The 17,390-nt window shown below is 30.5% G+C and overlaps 1 protein-coding gene across 1 annotated transcript; it reads left to right on the top strand.

The window, feature by feature from the left end:
* Positions 1–15,157: 15,157 nt before the first annotated feature.
* Positions 15,158–16,968, top strand: LOC105125000 (transcription factor bHLH94-like). The gene is made up of 3 exons (XM_011025248.1): positions 15,158–15,944; positions 16,058–16,471; positions 16,568–16,968. The coding sequence occupies exons 1-3, from the start codon at positions 15,429–15,431 to the stop codon at positions 16,664–16,666; spliced, it is 1,029 nt and encodes a 342-aa protein (XP_011023550.1). The 5' UTR covers positions 15,158–15,428; the 3' UTR covers positions 16,667–16,968.
* The last annotated feature ends 422 nt before the right edge of the window (positions 16,969–17,390 follow it).

Below are 17,390 nucleotides of genomic sequence, written 5' to 3'. Positions count from 1 at the left end.
CAAAGAATTCCAACTTCTGAACTGATTCCATGTGCCTCAGGCCCATGTCTAGTAGAATCTCTTATTATTTTGTAACAGTAAGAGGGAGCTGTAGGGGAAACTTTTCAATTGATTAGTTCTTTCCTTTTAAAACACCTTGTTGTGAATTTTGGAAGGCAGGTTTTAGCCCTAGACAAGCTCTACACAGTCTTATGGTAAACTTTAACTAGTGTTAATAGCTTCATAAATGGAGCATATCATGAATCAATTCAAGTCAAGGGCAATGCTATTAAACCAATTTTTTATACAAAATTCTCTTACAAACACATATAATAACTATTTTTTTTATAAAAAATTATTCATTCAAATCTGATTATTTGTAGATTGATGCATCAATTTATTTAAAAATCAAGTATGAAAATTTTGTTTATATATCAATTTTTCAAAAAGTTATATATATATAAATATATGTATGTATATATATTGAATTTAAATAACTTGTTATGAATTTAATGCAGGCAGATAGCAATTTCATATGAAATTCATGATGAAAACCAGCTGTCAGCCGCCAGGAAAGATCAAGAATAAAAAAAAGCACTACGACTAGTTCACTTAGAGAATGATTTCTTCATATTCTCTATGTTGTCAACGTAAGTACATAAAATTATCTAATTATCACAACGTTTCGAATGTGATCTGAAAATCTTGAGTTGAAGTCATCATATGACATTCCAATAATTTAGTTCATATGGTGCCATTAACTAATTTGTAGTGTCAACATGACAGGGAAAAACTTATAAAGTTACAAACATTTCTATCACGGAATTACTATTAAGGGTGTTCAAATTAAATTTGATGATGAACCAAACATAAACTAATTAAAGTAATTTGAAAAATAAGTACTCAACACTGAATATTAGAACTGCATTCTTTCGTGACAAACTGAGCCGATTGGAATGCTATTAAACCATATCTGTTCTCCATTAATGTACTTGAATCCAATCAATTTTCCAGGAGTATTTATTTTGGATTATAAATGCTTTTGTAATATACTTTCTATGCAAATAAAATAACTTTTGATTATTGTTTCAGAATAGAAAAGACGAGCACAATGAGAACATAAAAAAACATGTTTTATTGTATTTCTTGTTTTGAAGGAATATAAATTGATTTTAAAACTGTTCTGGATATATTTATTTTATGTCTTAATTCTCTCTGTATTTATTCTTTTTTCATCTTGGAAACCGACCAGACACAAACTTTATAATCAAGTTTTTATTCGACGACTTCTTAATGGCTCTTGTACTAGCATGTTAAAAAAACAACTTATTTTAAACATTAATACGTTTTGTTACGAATTTAAGATGTCGAAATAACACATATATATACATACGTCCAAAGAGAAAAAAACAGATTCAGATTTTAAATAGTAAACTGAACATGTGAATCGAATATGCAGCTTCTCATGTTGAAATTTCTAGAACAACTACAAGTTTTGAGGTTAATATGCATTGGTATTGAAGGGTACTCATGGCGCAAGCAACCGACCAACGAGCTGGCATCCATATATTTCTATTGAGAGATGGAGCCTACTACTCTTATGAATTATCACCATATCGCAAACCCATTCTCCAGGTGATCATGATAGGTCACAAGTGACGTGGTAAATTCCATGCATGGGTCCCGTTGGCTCCAATGGAAAGGTACAGCAGTCAGCACCAAACCCTAGCTAACCATCCTTAATAGAAGGAGGAGAAGGAAGGGATGAAAATGAGGGCAAGAGCTATGACCTAATACTATTTCCCTTGAAAGAAACTATACTTCGTTCATTGTCCCACATCTGTCAGCATCTATCACCTTCACAAACAATAGCCTAGAAAGTAATAGCATGTATGTTATTTTTTGCAAAAAAAATAACCAAAAATCGAAACCACTCTATTTTGAGAAAGTGGTTTTTGGCTTGCGCCGTTGTTTGTTATACAGGTTGCTGGTAATTGTTTCATAGATTGGCAATGCCAAGCAAGAGAGGGAATTGTACATTGATTGATGAGTACTAATACCCTATCAAAGGTCATGATTTTTGACACGTGTATGGCTGATAAGGAATGATTAGGTGCCCTTCCAAGTGCATGATGACAAGTTTCTTTATGTCGAATCACAAAACATTGTCTCATACCAGTAAACGTTAACAGGGAAAACAAGACCTTCACAGGCATTTTTGCATGAATTGCAATTTGCATGCATATGTTAGGGAACAGAGAGAGCTCTGCTCAACCTACCTGAGGGGACAAACACCACACGAATAGATTTGATGGATGATTTGAGATCATGTGATTTCGAAAACGAAAAATAGAGAATTTTTTCGGCTTTATATTTGTGGGAAATTAACTTTTATATAACAGCAACGAAAAAAAAAGTTAATCATATGAGATTACCTTCTAAGCAAAGATTCTAATTCTCTCATTAGTCATAACAGGAGTCATTGTGTGTGAGTGTATGTAACACAAAATCATGTAAATATCCCTGAATGGTTGGCTCAAAGACAAAAGGGAGAGCTAAAAGTAATTTGTTCGAATCTTTTTCAGTGAAAACAATAGATCTCAATCGTTGGCTAACATGATTTTCATAAATCCATAGAGGCTTATATAAGAGGATCTTCGACACAAATAAAATGAAAGATGTCAATTTCAAGAGTGAAATTGTCATTCAAAATACACTAAAGACACAGGAAAAAGGAGCTCAGAAGGGTGCGGGAAACAAAGGGAAGTTGATGCACAACGTTTTGTGGATGTATTTATAAACTAAATAAACATGGTAAAGTCTAAGAGGAAGCATAAATACACCAAACATGAAAAAAGCATTCATAACTTTAAATTCAACTACTGAATTGGAATTAAATTTGATAAAAAGTTTATATGTCTAGTACTACATCTATAGAGAGTAAGTTGCTATAATCAGTTGAGACCCGGAAAGACCTTCAAATTAAACATAAAAGATGTTGTTTTTCTAGTTTTAATTATTTTCCTAGCTATTTCTAGCTTTAATTTTTTTTTCTGCTTAGTTTTGGATTGTTTTCTTTAGATTGGTTTTTACCATTGTAGAAGCAATATGTATTATTTTTTCATCAGAATTTTATGAATTATTTACTATTCAAAATATACTTTTATTTGAAGCTATGATTTGGTGATTTACAATGATAACAGAATTATAAATTATAATGACCATTATTATTATTATAAAAAAAATTATAGTGATCATTATTGCCTATTATTTTAAAAATAACGGGCCAATAAAAATCCAACAGCAGTCTTCTTATTAATATGTCTTTTTATAGCTTTAATTAGCTCTCCAAGTTATGTTTCACGCGTCTTTACTCATTTGATAGTAGAAATGTACTATTCATGTGGCAGTTTAGCTTTGACCTGTGTGACGCTGCAAATTGAAATATTTTTTAAAATTTAAAAAAATATAAAGATAAGTTCACATTTTTTTATTTTAATTTTTTAAATTATAGTTTTTTTAATATTAAAATAATAATATATTAGATAATATATTTAACGATTTAGATCAATTCTTGTCAACTTATAAAATATGTGATGTAAATAATGAGATAGGGATAATTCTATAGTAAGCAAATCAAAATTAATTAGAAAGTCCAAATCTCAATGTGTCAACCAATAAAAATGTGAAAAATAAATTTAATTTAAAAAAATAAAAAAACCACTTGCAATTAAACTTGTTAGGCTCGTGAATCGGGTTACAAGAATAAAATAATTTTATAAAAGAAATTAAATTTTTTTGCAAAACTCAATTTATAAACCAATACAGTGTTGAAGAGTAAATTAAAAAAGTAAAAAAAATTTAAGTCAATTCGGATTAATTTAAAAAAATTATGAAACTCAATCATATAACAATTCAATATTTAATGATACAATTAAAAAATAATTTAATTAAATGAGAATTCAAAGGAAAAAATAGTAATAATTAAAAAAATTAAAATTAAAATTAACATTTAAGATAATCGATAAAAGATGGCATTAATACCGAGATGATAATAAAGAAAAGGAAGAAAAGAAAAAAGAAGATAAAAGTGAGCCTCCAACAACACCCGTGCCCCCTCGCCTTGAAGCCCTTGCCAGAGATTATTCAAGAGACATTGATCTTTATCTTTTTCTATATTTTTTTTTAATGAAAAAGAATCAAAATCAAATCCCAGATCCACTCGGCAGCCTAGATCAGAGGTATCATCCATATCCATGGTCGAGTAACTACACACTCAGACTTCGATGTGTGTGAATAGCCTTTAACGTATCATTTCAACGGTTGAAAGTGAAAGTGGATTTCAAATAATCCAAGTTAAAGTAATTCCAATATTTGTAAAAAAATCCAAACTAATATCATTTTATTCTCCAATTATTTTTTGTCGTCTGACCTCTTTTATGGTACCGACCATGTACTATTTGCAGGTCACATTCCCTTGCTGCAAGGTAACAAGAGCCAACCTTGGACTCATTGGCAATCCAAAGGTAATTATTATGCCTTACACAATAGGGTAGGCGATGCCAACACTGCATGCACAACACTAGAATTAACCTTGAGAAGAAATTGATTAGATGGGAATCGACTTTTTGCTATGAGATTCAAATAATAATGAATCAAAGGTATATCGTATGTGGGGTTGGTAGGTGAGGATTGTGAGAAGTAGATAGATTTGATTAGGGTTTTAGACGACAATGATTTTTGCCAGGTTGTTAGGATATTGATCTGGAAAAAGTGCGTCCTTTGGAATTAGTTTATGATTAAGTTTCTTGTAAATTATTTTATATGCTTCGAGCAATAATATATATAGTCTACAGAGACGTTTCGAGGGCTGGTTCAATTAATGGAACTAAATACAAATGTTTCTGGATTTCTTTTTCTGTCCTATGAGAAGAAGCCAATGCCAAAAACTCACATGCCAATGCCAAAAACTCACATGAAACACTAAAATCTGGAGAAAGACAAAGAGATTGAGGGAATATATAGTATAGATTATGAGACCCCACAAAAATTTGTGCTTTCACTGATGAAATGACTTAAAAGGGAGGAGTCTTTGTCGCATTTTTTAATTTCTTTTTATCTTCTAAATTAATCCTTTGTTTTTCTATATGAAATGGGTGTAAAGCCAATGTCATACCAATGTCATATCTCTCATTTTTCTCAACAAAGCATGGATTAGCTATATTAAAATAAACATTGTTAGCAGGACAGTCTTCAAATGAAATATGTTCCTTGGATTAATTCTTATATGATGCATAATATTTTTTAAAAATATACTTAGTTAGTAAATATATTAAAATATTCTTTTCAAATATATTTTTAAAAACAAAGGCTACCCCATTGATGAGAGAGCTTTTCTATAATCAACCTTTTCATATTCCGTGTGCAGCCTTGTCTTAAACAGTGAAAAAATGGCATTTTCATTAGTACTTTTTTTTAATCTGGGCTCTCTTTCTAGTAGAAAAATTTGACATTCCAAGAGGAAAAAAAGCATTTTAATTCCATTTTAATCATGGGTCTTGAAGACTTTAATAGAATTGGAAAACGAGCTTCCTGGCCTGAAAAGGAGAAGCCTCCCCATTTTATGTTTATTTAGTTAAGTATGGAAATTCAGTTTATCTCGTCCACATACTGCTATTGTGAATCCCACCATATTTGGTGGAAATTCAGTGTATGTTGGCTTGATGTCATGGATAGTCCACAATCCACGATTGTTGGCTAGATTAATTTGTGGGAAAAAAAAAAATGAGAAATCATAAATTTAAAATGCTTTCGAATTAATTAAGATGGTGGCTATCGTTGATTTTATCCAACATGCATGTGAGGATTCTGCAATTTTGGTATCTTTTTCTCACTTTGCATCATTGGTCATATACGTTGTCTTTTCAGCTTCATCTATAACTCATTAAACACACGCACGCACACAACTTCTACTCTTTCTGGAGTGGTTTTGCAGTTTCTGCTTCATGTTTATTGGCCATCTTGTTGAAATAATTCAAAGAACGTCTCCCTGCATGGCCTAAAGTACTACCACGAATGTGAAATGATCCCTCTGTGTACATTAATGCCTTTGAAATTTAACGATACCATGCTCAAACTGTTGCTTGGATGCATGATCGGGGAAAGAAATTAAAGCAGCAACTTTTTGGTTTTTATGGATAAGTAGCGATCTCTTAGCTACCTGGGTTGACATATTCTGCAAGAATTTATGAGTCTCCTTGCTAATAATTCTAACCAAAAAGAAAAAAAATAAACAACAAATAAACAAATAAAAAGGTAATAGAGAGTAAGGGAGAACAAATAAAGATTTTCACTGAAAACATATTTTTCATTAAAATTCAATTAATCTTCATAAACATGGTTTTATAAACTGATCTATATGAATTTGGTTTTCTATAATTACAATTATAAGAGATTTTTTTTTAATTAAGATAGTTACAAGTATTTACAGGTAGAATATATGACAGGATTATTCACAACATGAATGTATTTTTTGTTCACTGAGAGTTCGATGGATCTTTGATTAAACAGTAAATATTTAGTCTTGAATTTAATCTATGATCTATCCAACGGAGTCAAGAATTGAAAATCCAAGATTTTAATTCTTATAAAGTGTTCCCTTGATGACATACTATGAACTGTCAATGTCACTATATACGTACATAGTTCATATTTTTGAGATTGATAATATTAGAATTAGTTTTATACCTGGGTTTTAGATAAAATAATTAATAGCAGACTTCCTCCTTTGAATGCTTAATGATCTCTTTCACTAAGATTTCTCCATATTACCGAATTTCTTATTCCAGAAAGAAGTTTTCATAATACCGTAATATTCATTATTTTTTCAATTTTTTATTGTGTCTAATATATATAATTATTTGTTTTTCTTCATACATTTATTCACATATATAACGGTAATTGGCCTATAAAACAAATTGTAGAACTATACTGGCTTGGCATAATCTATCTTGATATTATATATAAAATTAGAAGAGACATATATACAATCAAGATACAAAGCATCTGATCACAAGTTATACATAGTTGGGGACTACTTGGATCAACAATTTATGATATGGGAATATATATATATATATATATATATAGACACACACACACCACCAAGAACATTACCTTGGGACTTTTAAATTGGAGTCTTCCATAGCTATGAGCAAGAATCCTTATATTCTGGAACAGATTAGACATGTGTGTGTTGAAGACTTGCTCTTTTCTAAACTGCTTTGGACAACAGCTGAAGAAAAAACTATATTATGAAATTTTTGAGGTCATTTATTGACTTAATTGCTCTGTATAATGCGCGTTTGTCGAAGATAATATAGATTAATTAGTATAGACCCTATAGAAAATACATAAAAAATTGAATGAAATGTTAATTGTTAGGTAAGTTATTGTGTCTAAACATACTTACGTATGGCCTAATTTAAGTAGAGGGTGAGCTGTGATACATAGGGGTCATTTCCTTAGATTTCAAGATTTCAGAAAAGGGACAAAACCTAAAATAGGCCAGCTGAGATCTTAGCAACACAATTCACCCTCAATCAACAACAACAAAATCTAAATCCTTGAAAACAATTTGGTTTCATTCACAACTCGAATGGATACTGCCAAAGTTGCCAGTATCCCTATCGATCGCCATTTGGTCAAACCAAATCCTTCTCAATTCTTCAAAGTTCAAACCTACATATGTCCAGATGGTAAGCCCCTTTGCTTTCTATGAACAGTAACAACTCCCTGAGGAAGGCGGCATCCATTGCATCTGAACTTTAAACCTCACTAAAGAGAGATGTGAGTTAGTTGATGCAATTAATTTAATGTTGACTTGGTATAATTATTTATTTGGAGAAGGTTTTGACTTGCATTTAGAAGACCCTTTCCTTTAGTGGCTTAGCATGTTGCCCCTTGCGATTTTTTTTGGTTGTTGTGAGGATCAATCTTGGAAGTAGTCTAAAGATTGATTGGCCTAATTAGCCCTAATGCCTGGTGTAATCGGCCTAGCTAGTCTCAATTATGGTCACTTTAATAATGTTAGAAAGCAAAGGACTTCACCTGCTCAATTTTTAGGATCCTCGGACCGGTCATCCAATCCCTTTTAGACACTTCATTTTGTTTTCCCTTATTTTAATTCTTGGTGGTGGTCGAATATTGATTTTTGTTTTCTTTTATTCATTACGTGTGTGTTTGGTTGCCAGGCAATTATGAGGAGTTGCTGATGTTATAATTCGAAGACCTATCGGGGAGTTGAGTGTATGTGCGTAGACACGCACGGAGGCTTTCATTTTTTAGAGCATGGATTTCGAGAAATCAGAAAAATTAGGTTACACAAGCAGAATGAAAATTGTCAAAGGTATTCTATTACCAAATTAGTCGATATCCAAGTTTTATTTTGTAGGGTGCGGGTATAAAATATTGGCTATATGATGGCAGGGAGGATGGAGGCATAAAATATGGGATTTTGTGTTCCAAAATTTAATGAGTTTTCTAATAAAGAATGGACAATTAGGCAGAAAGTTCTGTCGTAACTTGTGACAACGCGTAACAGGACATGCATTGGAGGGTCTAGAATCTAGCTATTTCAATTTTTTTTCTTCCCATTTATAGGATCCAATGGATTATGCATGCCACTTAGCCAACACCTCTGACAGACCAATTTTAAGCCACAAGGAAAAGAAATCAAAATTTTACACCTGCTAACTTCAGCTGCATTAGTGGTCTATGACATTTGTTGGCACTTTCTCAAGTGTTTTCGGATTCTTCACTCGCACTAGTTTTGAAATGTTTTCTTGGATGAGATAGAAAAAAGTCTTGATAGATGTTTGAAACTTTTGAATAATTGATACAGAAATCTGTAATAAATGGCTGAATGTTTGAAACATCTGATTCAACGGAGTCATGATATAATCAGATGTTTAACATGCGATATTATGTTACATTTGTTAAACTAGATATTTCACACTTCAATGCGTTTTAACAAAAGACATTACGTTTATTTTTAACATGAAGTATATCAAAACATGCATTTTCATAGTTTCAAAAAGTTTTCAGGGATGAGATAGAAAATTGTCTTGAGATAGTTTGAGCTTTTTCAACATTACATAGAAAACATTATTAATACTTTTTAACAAAGAGATATCGTAGAACCATGCATCTATTCATGGTTTGGAATGTTTTCTAGAATAGAATAAAATAAAATAAATGTCTTGATTGATAGTTTAACAATTTTGAATATTACATGTGCAAAAATTTGTATAGGATGGTTGGATATTCTTAAAAAAAAAAAATGAAATGCATTCCCTTTTCTTTAAACATGAGGTATTTTATATCTTTTTCGCATGTGTTCACGCAGTGTCGCAACAAGCCATCCACCCTCTAGAAAAATATAAAGGTCTATTTAGCAAATATAAAGAGATAAAGAATTCCTATCTCTTATCAGTAAAATATAAAATGAGAGTTGCCACTTAATATTTTAGTTACAAGAAATCCTAACTAGTCTCAAAGATGGAATACGGAAACTAGTTGAGTAAATAAAAGGTATTAATATTCTAAATACGTCCTACTTAAAGGAAGCTATATTATTTCATGGTTTAATAAAAAATATAATTAAAATAAACAAATTTAATATTGGAAATACTTTTTACATATAAATTCATAATCCCTGGTACTAAAACCAAACAAAAATATTTTTTTGAATTTTTTAAAATAGCAGTCAATGTTCTCTTGACTTTAATAAATTTGTTATGAAAACTAAAATAAATGCTAAAATATTTTTTTTCTTAGTGTATGAAAAAAACACAAAATAATTTTTTAGCTTTGAGACACTTGGTCATATGCAGAAAAATATTTTTTAAAATTATTTAATTATTTTATTTTTTATTTAAGAGCTGACAACAATCAAGTATTATAATACCAAATTAGTATTTTTTTGAAATAAAAAATGCAAACTGAGATTAAACAAAACAGTGTAAAACAATACAATACACGCGGGGAAATCACAAATTTGAGATATATATATATATATATATATATATATATATATAAAACCTAATTCACAATGCAATGAATCTATGCCTATAGTATTTTCACAATAGTTATTAACTTCTTCTTCTTCTTTTTTAATTTGATCATTGAATACATTCTTAATCTAATATTAAAAAGAATTAATCTACTTTTAGAAACCACTATAGCTGCAAATACATTTATATTGTTCTCTAGAATAGTGTAAAGACTATTTTTTCCTTTCATCTAAAAAATGTAACATAGACGTCCAAGGAAATTAGAGTCTTTTTACATGGCTCATTTATCATTTTTCAAATTGATAAGGGATAAATAATTTTTTTTCATATTGATTGTATAGTGAAATGACCAAAATACTCTAGAAAAAAAAAACACTAACATGAAGGGGTATTTTTGTTTTTTCATAATTTTCATTATTGGAATTTAGGTTAAGGGGGAATTTAGGATTTTATCAAATATAAAAAATAATAAACAATTAAAATATACAGTGAAATAATGAAACACCCTTAAAATAAAAAACTTGAAGCTAAGGGCAAAGCATTTTTTTTTCATAATGTTTTTTGTAATTATCAAATCAGCTCAGGGGCAACTTTGTATTTGGCTAAATAAAAAATAAAATTGTTATAAAAGAGTATAACTAAAAAGAAAGTTTTACAAAACAACCAAGGAAAAAAAATTAAAAATCAAAACATAAGGGCTAAATTGAAAAACATAATAGCAACAATTTGAATTGAATAATAAAATTAAAAACTATTAAAACTTTTACAAAAAGATCAAGAAAAAAAATTAGAAATCCTAAGAATAAGGATCATATTGGAAAATATAATATTTGATAAATTGAGATTAAAGAATGAAAATGGAAAATAAATAAAATTTCTACAAAAAAAGCCAATACCAAACATTAAAAATTAAAAAAAAATAAAAATTAAAGTTGAAATATCAACAATCAAAATGGTTAAACTATAATTTTTTTATAAAAATAAAAAAAAAAAAGAAAATTAATAAAAAAAAAGCCTATTATTGCCAAACCAAACCATCAGTGACAACAAATATCGCATATACCATCATGACTAGATGGAAGTAAGTGAACTCTCCAATTCAAGTTCCACTATTCTTCTCAAATAAAATTAGTAAGAAAGAAAGAAAAAACACACAAAACCTATAAATAGTGTGAAAGCAGATGGTACGGGTTGGGTATAGATATTGGCAGCAATAGGCAACGACGACATTTCTCATATAAAGACAATCAGTCAATTGCCCTAAATTTGTTGGATTGCCGATGCACGAACCACTTAATAAAAGATTTTGGGTTTTGATTATATATCAAGTATAGTGAGACAGTTCTTTTTTTAGACAAAATGTTTATTAATTTTTTTCTGTCTGGTCTTCCTGTCCGAACATTCTCATAAGATTCATAAATACTCTAATCTTTTGTCCTGCTTTTTTTTCTTTTTTTCTTTTTTCTTTCACTTAGTTTAATACTCAAGAAATAAATAAAGACAATCGAATGATTTTATGAACGTAAGATACAACATCAGCCAAAGTATATGGAGAAAAACCAGTAGCAGACAGCAAAATGTTCAAGCCGACTAATTAACCTTAATTATAATCTAAAGACCCAACTAATTAATCAAAATGTTTAATGAATTTTAATATTTCCATCACAGTTCTGTGTATCAAATCATATTGCTTGATGATTGATTGCTCACACAAAAGCAAAAAAAAAATTAGCAGTGCAGCATCTGTTTTATGATGCCCTACAACTTTCTTTCTTTTTTCTTGGTGATGGAATGTCTGCATACTTTACTACTATTCGTGACTGATGGATTTAAAATTACAAGATCCAATTTTCAGTTCCCATTGCAAAGTGCCAAGTGCATAATTAAACCTACAGGCCGACTAGTAGCTATAAAATTACTGTGTACTTTACTTGCTGTAGAACTAGGACCACTGAAAAGATGTCAATAATGTTGTTGTTGCTAAAGAACCTCAGAAAGCAACTTAGATTATTGATTAATTAATGGGTTAAGATTACTGGGTACGAGATATTTGGAGGAAGCTTATATATATATTGTTTACTGCTGTTCAAAATTACTTAAATGATTGATTAGTTAATGCATGGATCGATGAGATTCCAATGGGTTTTTGGAATTTGAACTAAAACAAAAGGAAAAAATTAAAGAGAATGATGTCAATACGTATTGATTTGTACTTACTGTCTGTACCTAGTTGTGAACTTAATTCTTTATCGTCTCTCTTGCAGATTGTTTTTTTATTAAATAAAAATAAAGAAAAAACTCAAGTGAGCCTGTAAAATGCATGCTCAATTTTCGTCTCATAAGGGTTGCTGCTGCTTCTTCTTCTTCTTTTTTAATATATATATATATGTTTAAATTTTGAAAATAGTATTCAAAGAGAATTTATTAAAATTTCCTCACACTTCTTCATAATTTTATTTATATTAGCCAGTATTTTTTTTATCAAATGTTCTTCACACTTCTTCATTTAATAAAACTATGCTTACTAAATAGGTTAATTCTTGCGCTAAGCTTCACATCATACTAAACTTTTTACCTTTATAATTAAACCTTATCTTTTAAAACTTATTATATGTACCTAAATAATACTAATTTTCTAAATATTTTTTAATACTGTTATTTTACAATAAAGAAAACATTTTTTTAACTGTGATGACTGACCAAATCACTCAAGCACTTACATAGGGAGTCACATTCTTTTGGAACTGTAGAAACAGAAGCTGCCATTTACAGTACTCTTGGGTAAGCAATCGATAAATAATAAAATAAAATACTAACAGCGCTATACACCAAATTATAACGTAAAGTACAATCTGAATGGCTTGTTTGTTTCGTCACATGGATTCCTCACGTACAGCTATATCAGACAAATCAAAGCAATGTAACTTTCAGCTTTCTTTGCTTTCCTCACAGTAAGAATCTCTGCTTTGTCAGCCCTTTTTATCTTCACATCTCTCAATGAGCTCGTACATCCGGCCCTATTTTCACCAAATGACGAACCTTCCTGTTTCAGTTCACAAATTGTGGTTGTTCATGGTGGCGCGTGTCACTCGCTCTCGGTATATCATTTCAAGATGCAGGCACGTACTTTCAGCAGTATAAAGTAAATTGGTCAAATAATTACATAAAATTCAGGGACTTAATTTATTCTGACAAATTAATTAAAACAAATGAACGACACTAGAGGGAGGTGACCCTTTGTTGCTGCATATGGTATTTAGCTAGCAGTGTCTTAAGAACTAGGGGAGATGGGACTACACAACATTCATAAGAGAGTGCAATTTTGGCAGTAAAAAAAAAAATTAGTAAATTGCCATTTTTATTTAGCATTTAAAATTTAATTTCAGTTTCCTTTTTTCTTCTTATTCTTATTTTTCTCATTTTTTTTCAATGTTTTCGAGATATATAGCCCTTAAAATACCAAGCCCAAGTTAAGTCAATCATTTTCAGCTGGATACAAAAAAAATAAAAAAAATAATATAGAAGACAAAATAAGAAATTGGCTATTGTAGGCTACATGCATAGCGCTTATGTCAGTTTCTGCCCTAATTCAGGTACTTGTTAATATCATTTTCATTCAATTAATAAAAGAGTTTGTGTATATATATATATATATATATAGAATTGACAATTGTGTCGTAAATGCCACAAGAGTGTGTGTGTAACTTGCTCTGAAGAACTTGCTTGCCGTCAACCAGAGAGTAGGCACTATGTGGCCAAGAATTCAAGTTTCATTGGCTGTAGTTATTTAGCTTATCCAACAGGATAAAATCATTGATCAAATCTTATTCACAATTCATGGAAGAAAGAAGACTTAACAATGTGAAAAGTTGTCATGATGATTAATGATGTAATTCTTTCTAGTTTATCAGGATTCAAATTTCAAACTAAGTTAATTACAAGAAATAAACTTATTTTGAATTCCTTAATTTTGATGTGATTGTGTGAATTATAACTTGCTTTTAACTTCAATATGCTCAATCTTGAATTCTTTAATTAATTGTAAAATAAAAAAATATTATAAGAATAAATAGGAATAATTATTGTGCATTGGAAGACCAATAGGCCACGAACTTCCAAATTAAGAGAATAAAAAATAATAATTTCCTAAGAGTTATGAATCATATGGAGCATCAATTTTTTTAGATGGTCGAATTTAAAATGTTAAAAAGTAGAAAGTATATTAATATCAATTAAGTTACAACTTAGTGATGATAGTCCCTCAATTGCGAAGGATATGATACATACTGGAAATACAAAAACAAAGAAAACAACAAGAATGATAGGGTTCGACAAAATAGAATAGAGTTAGCACATCAAAAACTCTAGTTCGTAGTAGTTTTATTTCTAAGAATAAAGTTTGATATATTATATCTCTCTAGGTGTTTTATATATAACTCTTTAAATAGTCTAAAAATATCTTAACAAGGAAGATTAAAAAAAAAACCCTTGAACAAAAAGGAAAAATAACAAGAAATTCAAAACTAATATAAAATTCAAAAAAATCTAAGAAAAATAATAAAATTGTCTCCAACAAAATCTTAACAGCTAATTTGGGGTCTTTTGAAGGGAGCCTGACACAAGAGTGCTAACCTCATAATAGAATTAGACCTTGAAAATCTCTTTTAAAAAGTTAAATTAAATTTATTGATCAAATCAAAAGTAATGATTTTTTACTATTAAATTATTAATTTAAAATAATCAGATATTTTTTGAGCTTAACCCTATTCTATTGGTTTATATATGTGTGTGTGATAGACCGGTAATAGATTTTCAATAGATTCTAGATTCTCAAGTGCTCAAAATTTTTTTGTTTTCTATTTCACCTAATCATAGGTGTAAATTATAACTTTTAGAAGTTAGAATAATATTTTTTTTAATTATAAGTTTTTTGTTTATTGTGAACAAGTTGATTGTATTTTTTTAACTTAACATAGAATTTAGAAATAAATCAAAATGAGTTTTTTATTGACTAATTATTTAAATACCGAGAGAATACTTGTTAAGAAGGAAATAAGAAGACACATAATGCACATATATAAACGTCTGTCATCTTGGAAGGAAAATCCAATTTCTTTGTATACTCTCCTCTCTTTTTTCAACAAAAAACCAATACCATTTTCACGTGCAATATGCTGTAGATAATTTGTTTCATAACAAGGCCTTTAAAAGCTCGGTTTCTCCATCCATACAAGACCCAAAAAGCAGAAAGCCTTTCTTCTTTTTGGGTGGTTTCTGGGCTGCTACTCTTCTCTCGTTGTGTTGCATTTAAGAGGGAAAAGGGAAGAAGGAAGAAATACACTGAGTTTCTGAAAAGAAAGAAAGAGTGCAAAAGAGATGGCATTAGAGGCTGCAGTCTTTCAACAAGACTGGTTTGGCCACAGCAGCAAAGAACTCTACAATTTTCCAGCTGGGAATTGGAGCTATGACTTTGTCCTAGACCAAAATGAAGATCAAGACAAAAGCTGCTCTTCTTATTTTCTCGAGAACCAAACAGAAACATTTCTTCATGGGGATTGGAACCCTTTGCCACCACCTGATTCCATGGTGCCTCCCTACAATGATTTGCAATTAACTTGTAGCAACATTCCATCCTTATCAGAAGCTAGCATTAACGCAGCAAATGGACTCATGAGTACTACTCCAACTACTGATCATCATCACCACTTGGGTGAATCATCAGCAATGCCTGCTACTCGTGTTAAGAGAAGGAGGTCAAGGAGTAAAAAGAACAAAGAAGAGATTGAGAATCAGAGAATGACTCACATTGCTGTAGAGAGAAACCGAAGAAAGCAAATGAATGAGTATCTTTCAGTTCTGAGATCTTTAATGCCTGAGTCCTACGTTCAAAGGGTATCCCTTTCATTCCCTATCTTCCTCATTTACTTGCTCAATTTCATTTCTTGACAACTTCTTCTATGACCTGCAAAGTTTCTTTCTCTTAATTAAGCAGTAAATTTTTGTAGGGTGATCAAGCTTCAATTATTGGAGGCGCTATTAATTTTGTCAAGGAGCTTGAACAAAAGTTACAAGTTCTTGGTGCCTGTAAAGAAATGAAAGAAAAACCAAATGGTGATGATCAGCAACATGTTTCTTCTCTGCCCTTCTCTAAATTCTTTATATTTCCACAGTACACAACAAGCTCAATTCATTGCGAAAGCTCGGCTGGCAAGGATGAAAAACTGATGAAGTCTCAATCTGATATAGCTGACATAGAAGTGACCATGGTGGAGAGTCATGCGAACCTCAAAATAAGATCGAAAAGGCGGCCGAAACAGCTCTTGAAGGTTGTTTCTGCGCTGCATAGTATGCGGCTCTCTGTTCTTCACCTAAATGTCTCAACAGTTGGTCAAATTGTGCTTTATTCTCTAAGTGTCAAGGTAATTATGTTAGAGCAAGTTTATCAATAAATTAAGTTAATATATATCCTTTTGGTCAAGAGAAAAACAAAACAACTAATTTGACTAATATTGCAGGTAGAAGATGATTGTAAGCTGAGTTCTGTGGATGAGATTGCTACAGCTGTGTATCAGATGCTAGGTAGGATTCAAGAAGAGTCTACGCTGAATTGTTAGAAAGTTTACTATTTATTTTCCTTTGTAATTGGCCTTCATTTTGCCTCGACATACCATATGCGGGCAATTTCTGCATTTTTTGGCAGTCTCTGAAAGGCTCATCGCAACTAATGTCTTTGCTATTTTATCCATAGTGTAGCTTTCTCTAGTTGGTCTAATTTGGATGTTTCTGTTCCTTTGTTTTGTAACTTTTTTTTACCCTTTCTTTTTGTAGTTATCTTAGAGCATCTTGTGTATGAACCATACATAAATGCTTGGTCAATTCAAACCTTCTTTAATGTCTTGCCCATGCATATTTTTTTGTTCTAGTGTTGTACTAGTATTCTCCTTTAACCTCTATTTTTCTGTTTTTAAGATCTACAGTGTCAACCTCTATATATTATAAACATTATTTCTGCTGCAATTTCTAATACTGTGGATTCTTGAATCGGCCATGGCTGAAACTTTTGCCGATTACACCTTTCAAGCTTGTCAATCTGCGGGACCATATGTCTCCCTCTATCAAGTTTTGCCTCTTCATTAAGATGATCATATTATTATTACTTTTTTTTAAAAAAAATAGATTACATTATATAGCTCTACCACCAGTAGCTTTTAAAAAAAGACGTAGGATTAGTACTACAGCGAAAATAATTCACTTGGCTGAATAAATAATGCTTGTCCATTATCTTTCAGAAAGTCAGAAGGAAGCAAACTCTCGGTATCAAAGATTTGAACTCAGAAA

This window comes from Populus euphratica, unplaced genomic scaffold (genome assembly GCF_000495115.2).
Source record: "Populus euphratica unplaced genomic scaffold, PopEup_1.0 scaffold28.1, whole genome shotgun sequence".
Lineage (NCBI taxonomy): Eukaryota > Viridiplantae > Streptophyta > Magnoliopsida > Malpighiales > Salicaceae > Populus > Populus euphratica.
Note: the sequence above shows the minus strand (reverse complement) of the source record. Positions and strands in the feature narration are given on the sequence as shown.

Bases quoted from the DNA above. Each gene is read 5' to 3' on its own strand.
- LOC105125000 (XM_011025248.1), top strand. From the start codon at position 15,429: ATGGCATTAGAGGCTGCAGTCTTTCAACAAGACTGGTTTGGCCACAGC. The intron at 15,945-16,057 runs GTATCCCTTTCA...AAATTTTTGTAG, and splicing joins CTGAGTCCTACGTTCAAAGG to GGTGATCAAGCTTCAATTAT. The intron at 16,472-16,567 runs GTAATTATGTTA...CTAATATTGCAG, and splicing joins TTTATTCTCTAAGTGTCAAG to GTAGAAGATGATTGTAAGCT.